The following is a 7,285-nucleotide window of genomic DNA, read 5'->3' on the forward strand; positions in this document are numbered from 1 at the left end:
TGTCTGAATTCACGTCTTCGGAAACGACGAATGAGCCATGTGACACCACGACGGAGCCGTGTCTGAATTCCACGTTTTCGGAAACTACCACGGAGCTATTTGAGACCACGACGGAGCCATGTCTGAATTCCACGTCTTCCGAAACTACCACGGAGCCATGTGAGACCACGACGGATCCATTTGAGACTACCACGGAGCCATGTCTGAATTCCACGTCTTCCGAAACTACCACAGAACCCTGTGAGGCCACGACGGAGCCATGTCTGAATTCCACGTCTTCGGAAACGACGAATGAGCCATGTGACACCACGACGGAGCCGTGTCTGAATTCCACGTTTTCGGAAACTACCACGGAGCTATTTGAGACCACGACGGAGCCATGTCTGAATTCCACGTCTTCCGAAACTACCACGGAGCCATGTGAGACCACGACGGATCCATTTGAGACTACCACGGAGCCATGTCTGAATTCCACGTCTTCCGAAACTACCACAGAACCCTGTGAGGCCACGACGGAGCCATGTCTGAATTCCACGTCTTCGGAAACGTCGACTGAGCCATATGAGACCACACGGAGCCATGTGAGACCACGACGGAGCCATGTCTGAATTCCACGTCTTCGGAACCGACGAATGAGCCATGTGAGACCACGACGGAGCCATTTGAGACTACCACGGAGCCATGTCTGAATTCCACGTCTTCTGAAACTACCACAGAACCCTGTGACACCACGACGGAGCCATGTCTGAATTCCACGTCTTCGGAACCGACGAATGAGCCATGTGAGACCACGATGGATCCATTTGAGACTACCACGGAGCCATGTCTGAATTCCACGTCTTCCGAAACTACCACAGAACCCTGTGAGGCCACGACGGAGTCATGTCTGAATTCCACGTCTTCGAAACGACGACTGAGCCATATGAGACCACGACGGAGCCATGTGAGACTACCACGGAGCCATGTCTGAATTCCACGTCTTCTGAAACTACCACAGAACCCTGTGACACCACGACGGAGCCATGTCTGAATTCCACGTCTTCAAAAACGACGAATGAGCCATGTGAGACCACGACGGATCCATTTGAGACTACCACGGAGCCATGTGAGACTACCACGGAGCCATGTCTGAATTCCACGTCTTCTGAAACGACGACTGAGCCATGTGAGACCACGACGGATCCATTTGAGACTACCACGGAGCCATGTCTGAATTCCACGTCTTCGGAAACGACGACTGAGCCATGTGAGACCACGACGGAGCCATGTAAGACTAATACGGAGCCATTTCTAAATTCCACGTCTTCGGAAACGACGAATGAGCCATGTGAGACCACGACGGATCCATGTCTGAATGCCACGTCTTCAAAAACGACGAATGAGCCATGTGAGACCACGACGGATCCATTTGAGACTACCACGGAGCCATGTGAGACTACCACGGAGCCATGTCTGAATTCCACGTCTTCGGAAACGACGACTGAGCCATATGAGACCACGACGGAGCCATGTGAGACTACCACGGAGTCATGTCTGAATTCCACGTCTTCGGAAACGACGACTGAGCCATATGAGACCACGACGGAGCCATGTGAGACTACCACGGAGCCATGTCTGAATTCCACGTCTTCTGAAACTACCACAGAACCCTGTGACACCACGACGGAGCCATGTCTGAATTCCACGTCTTCAAAAACGACGAATGAGCCATGTGAGACCACGACGGATCCATTTTGAGACTACCACGGAGCCATGTGAGACTACCACGGAGCCATGTCTGAATTCCACGTCTTCGGAAACGACGACTGAGCCATATGAGACCACGACGGAGCCATGTGAGACTACCACGGAGTCATGTCTGAATTCCACGTCTTCGGAAACGACGACTGAGCCATATGAGACCACGACGGAGCCATGTGAGACTACCACGGAGCCATGTCTGAATTCCACGTCTTCTGAAACTACCACAGAACCCTGTGACACCACGACGGAGCCATGTCTGAATTCCACGTCTTCAAAAACGACGAATGAGCCATGTGAGACCACGACGGATCCATTTGAGACTACCACAGAACCCTGTGACACCCGACGGAGCCATGTCTGAATTCCACGTCTTCGGAAACGACGACTGAGCCATGTGAGACCACGACGGATCCATTTGAGACTACCACGGAGCCATGTCTGAATTCCACGTCTTCGGAAACGACGACTGAGCCATGTGAGACCACGACGGAGCCATGTAAGACTAATACGGAGCCATTTCTAAATTCCACGTCTTCGGAAACGACGAATGAGCCATGTGAGACCACGACGGATCCATGTCTGAATGCCACGTCTTCAAAAACGACGAATGAGCCATGTGAGACCACGACGGATCCATTTGAGACTACCACGGAGCCATGTGAGACTACCACGGAGCCATGTCTGAATTCCACGTCTTCTGAAACTACCACAGAACCCTGTGACACCACGACGGAGCCATGTCTGAATTCCACGTCTTCGGAAACGACGACTGAGCCATGTGAGACCACGACGGAGCCATGTAAGACTACCACGGAGCCATGTCTAAATTCCACGTCTTCGGAAACGACGAATGAGCCATGTGAGACCACGACGGAGCCATTTGAGACTACCACGGAGCCATGTCTGAATTCCACGTCTTCTGAAACTACCACAGAACCCTGTGACACCACGACGGAGCCATGTCTGAATTCCACGTCTTCGGAACCGACGAATGAGCCATGTGAGACCACGATGGATCCATTTGAGACTACCACGGAGCCATGTCTGAATTCCACGTCTTCCGAAACTACCACAGAACCCTGTGAGGCCACGACGGAGTCATGTCTGAATTCCACGTCTTCGGAAACGACGACTGAGCCATATGAGACCACGACGGAGCCATGTGAGACTACCACGGAGCCATGTCTGAATTCCACGTCTTCTGAAACTACCACAGAACCCTGTGACACCACGACGGAGCCATGTCTGAATTCCACGTCTTCAAAAACGACGAATGAGCCATGTGAGACCACGACGGATCCATTTGAGACTACCACGGAGCCATGTGAGACTACCACGGAGCCATGTCTGAATTCCACGTCTTCTGAAACTACCACAGAACCCTGTGACACCACGACGGAGCCATGTCTGAATTCCACGTCTTCGGAAACGACGACTGAGCCATGTGAGACCACGACGGATCCATTTGAGACTACCACGGAGCCATGTCTGAATTCCACGTCTTCGGAAACGACGACTGAGCCATGTGAGACCACGACGGAGCCATGTAAGACTAATACGGAGCCATTTCTAAATTCCACGTCTTCGGAAACGACGAATGAGCCATGTGAGACCACGACGGATCCATGTCTGAATGCCACGTCTTCAAAAACGACGAATGAGCCATGTGAGACCACGACGGATCCATTTGAGACTACCACGGAGCCATGTGAGACTACCACGGAGCCATGTATGAATTCCACGTCTTCTGAAACTACCACAGAACCCTGTGACACCACGACGGAGCCATGTCTGAATTCCACGTCTTCGGAAATGACGACTGAGCCATGTGAGACCACGACGGAGCCATGTAAGACTACCACGGAGCCATGTCTAAATTCCACGTCTTCGGAAACGACGAATGAGCCATGTGAGACCACGACGGATCCATTTGAGACTACCACGGAGCCATGTCTGAATTCCACGTCTTCCGAAACTACCACAGAACCCTGTGAGACTACCACGGAGCCATGTCTGAATTCCACGTTTTCGGAAACTACCACGGAGCCATTGGAGACAACCACGGAGCCTTGTCTGAATTCGACGTCTTCTGTAACAAGTACAGAGCCATGTGAGACTACTACGGAGCCATGTGAGACTACTACGGAGCCATTGGAGACAACCACGGAACCTTTTCTGAATTCGATGTCTTCTGAAACAAGTATAGAGCCATGTGAGACTCTTACGTCTTCTGCAACAACCCTGTAACCCGATTATCCGAGGTGATGCCATTCTGATTCTTGAACGATCTAATATTTCTTCTGTTCTGTTTTGAGAAAGTGCTTCTAGTTTCGTACATTTCGAAATGACTTTGTTTTTTATTCAAGTGTGAATAAATTTTCGAGAAAACAACAATTTTTCCTATTGATAATTTGATAACGAATGACATGATTCGGAATTAGACCTTTTTGAAATTTTGTACTTCATTTCAAAAATGTTAAACCGTCCAATTTTGCAAGAAATAGGCACACTGGGTGGAATTTGAATGAATGATAATGAACCAATTCTGAACTGTTTATAATGAGAATTTGCATATCCAACATCGCATATAACAGAACAAATGCTGACACAGGAACCCTCATTTCATCCAATCTTTTTCATGGAATGTTCAGAGTGCGACTTTTCGACGTTTTCTTCATATTTCTTATATGCTGCCTGTTTTTGAAAACCAACGGATGTCGTCCACCTCTGCCTTGCAAAGATGGAAACTGTGAAACTACTAACAATGTTAGCAGGGAAAAGCTTCCAGATAATAATGAAGCTTCTACAAGTAAGTCGGAGCTTCTTTGTTATTTCCATCAAAATTATGTCAGTTTTCGAGATTTCACAAATGATATGGGTGATCTCAGGGCTGTGCCACGGCCGGCCTCGGCCGGCTTTGTCTAGGCCTGAAAAAGCCGCGGCCTCAGAGGCCTGAATACAAAAAGCCGCGGCCGGCCGCGGCCGGCCCAGACTTGCCGCGCGGATTTTTGGAAAACATTGTGAAAATGGATTTATTCCTGAATATACTTGTTTTCCGAAAAAAAAAACAACTGCCAGAGGGACGGTTTTGAGATACACAGTCTGGAATCCAGTAAAAAGGATCAGGATAAAATATTTTTTAAGAATTCTGGAATACGAAATACGGATTCTGCGTTCCGTCGTCTCTAATTACTAGGATTGAGATAATTTTCATCAACACAGTCATTGTTCAGATAACAACATAAAATTTGAACACTTTCCGGAAAAAAAACATTTTCCAAAAAATTGTTAGTATTCAAGATTTAAGTTCAATTTTTTGTACGAAAGACCGAAACACAATTTGCGAACACACATTGAGAAGTTTGATTGGGATAAGTAGATTTTAAGTTCCTAATCCTTCAAAAAAACTAGGTTTCATTTCACGGGATTTTATCAGGTTTGCCGCGGCTGGCCGCGGACTCTAAAATGGAGCCGCGGCCGGCCGCCATTTTGCACAGCCTTGGGTGATCTTAAGATTTCTAATGATCTGAAAACACTATTACATTTGTACCAGAACTATGAGGAGCAATAGATATAACTCCAACAGGTCCGGATATGATCAAATTGAAACTTTTCAGCCCCCTACACAATACCCACTGAAAACTTCTCTGAAACAAGCAAACCCACAACGTTGGATAACTTTTCTTCCTCTACCGGTAAGAAATTGCATTGATACAAGTGATTCACGTTCATATTTCAGGAAACACATTTGCGTTGAAAACAGTCTCAACGTCTTCAACTTCGCCTATCGCTGATACCGAAATCATAACAACGAAAACAACGGAACCATCTTCTTCGGGTATGTCAATATTGAGAAGTAATGCCTCTTATTCGCTAGATATAATTCAACCTTGATTTAACTCTCAGCTAATTTAACTCTCTGTATCATTGCGAATCATGAATCCTCATAATTCACCTAATTTTTTTAAAGAGATAACATCTTCTTCTACTGTGACTCAATCGACATCATCAGAGCCATGTGAGACGGAAAGCACAGGATCGAGCTCATCGAGTGAAATGATATCTGAAGCATCTTCTTCTACTGTAACTCAATCGACATCATCAGAGCCATGTGAGACGGACAGCACAGGATCAAGCTCATCGAGTGAAATGACATCTGAAGCATCTTCTTCTACTGTAACTCAATCAACATCATCAGAGCCATTTGAGACGGAAAGCACAGGATCAAGCTCATCGAGTGAAATGACATCTGAAGCATCTTCTTCTACTGTAACTCAATCAACATCATCAGAGCCATGTGAGACGGAAAGCACAGGATCAAGCTCATCGAGTGAAATGACATCTGAAGCATCTTCTTCTACTGTAACTCAATCGACATCATCAGAGCCATGTGAGACGGAAAGCACAGGATCGAGCTCATCGAGTGAAATGACATCTGAAGCATCTTCTTCTACTGTAACTCAATCGACATCATCAGAGCCATGTGAGACGGAAAGCACAGGATCGAGCTCATCGAGTGAAATGACATCTGAAGCATCTTCTTCTACTGTAACTCAATCAACATCATCAGAGCCATGTGAGACGGAAAGCACAGGATCAAGCTCATCGAGTGAAATGACATCTGAAGCATCTTCTTCTACTGTGACTCAATCAACATCATCAGAGCCATGTGAGACGGACAGCACAGGATCAAGCTCATCGAGTGAAATGACATCTGAAGCATCTTCTTCTACTGTAACTCAATCAACATCATCAGAGCCATTTGAGACGGAAAGCACAGGATCAAGCTCATCGAGTGAAATGACATCTGAAGCATCTTCTTCTACTGTAACTCAATCAACATCATCAGAGCCATGTGAGACGGAAAGCACAGGATCAAGCTCATCGAGTGAAATGACATCTGAAGCATCTTCTTCTACTGTGACTCAATCGACATCATCAGAGCCATTTGAGACGGAAAGCACAGGATCAAGCTCATCGAGTGAAATGACATCTGAAGCATCTTCTTCTACTGTAACTCAATCGACATCATCAGAGCCATGTGAGACGGAAAGCACAGGATCGAGCTCATCGAGTGAAATGACATCTGAAGCATCTTCTTCTACTGTAACTCAATCAACATCATCAGAGCCATGTGAGACGGAAAGCACAGGATCAAGCTCATCGAGTGAAATGACATCTGAAGCATCTTCTTCTACTGTGACTCAATCGACATCATCAGAGCCATTTGAGACGGAAAGCACAGGATCAAGCTCATCGAGTGAAATGACATCTGAAGCATCTTCTTCTACTGTAACTCAATCGACATCATCAGAGCCATGTGAGACGGAAAGCACAGGATCGAGCTCATCGAGTGAAATGACATCTGAAGCATCTTCTTCATACTGTAACTCAATCAACATCATCAGAGCCATGTGAGACGGAAAGCACAGGATCAAGCTCATGGAGTGAAATGACATCAGAAGCATGTTGTTGTATTGTAAGTCAATCAACATCATCAGAGCCATGTGAGACGGAAAGCACAGGATCAAGCTCATCGAGG

At 46.9% G+C, this 7,285-nt stretch overlaps 2 protein-coding genes across 2 annotated transcripts in view; both read left to right on the forward strand.

Moving 5' to 3' along the window:
• Nucleotides 1-30: 30 nt before the first annotated feature.
• On the forward strand, nt 31-3,990 carry CBG18509 (the record flags this gene model as incomplete). Its single annotated transcript, XM_045241120.1, has 6 exons — nt 31-39; nt 105-602; nt 647-824; nt 869-1,685; nt 1,717-2,098; nt 2,143-3,990. The coding sequence occupies 6 exons, from the start codon at nt 31-33 to the stop codon at nt 3,988-3,990; spliced, it is 3,732 nt and encodes a 1,243-aa protein (XP_045096498.1).
• Nucleotides 3,991-4,386: 396 nt separating this feature from the next.
• CBG18512 overlaps nt 4,387-7,285 on the forward strand; it is a gene marked incomplete at both ends in the record, with an annotated part of 3,956 nt that continues 1,057 nt past the window's right edge. The window contains 4 exons of the mRNA XM_045241121.1: nt 4,387-4,552; nt 5,361-5,438; nt 5,483-5,581; nt 5,714-7,157. Coding sequence (XP_045096499.1) covers nt 4,387-4,552; nt 5,361-5,438; nt 5,483-5,581; nt 5,714-7,157 — 1,787 coding nt within the window. The remainder of the gene's footprint in view (nt 4,553-5,360; nt 5,439-5,482; nt 5,582-5,713; nt 7,158-7,285) is intronic.

Source organism: Caenorhabditis briggsae, assembly GCF_000004555.2.
Source record: "Caenorhabditis briggsae AF16 supercontig from assembly CB4, cb25.fpc4095, whole genome shotgun sequence".
Classification (NCBI taxonomy): domain Eukaryota; kingdom Metazoa; phylum Nematoda; class Chromadorea; order Rhabditida; family Rhabditidae; genus Caenorhabditis; species Caenorhabditis briggsae.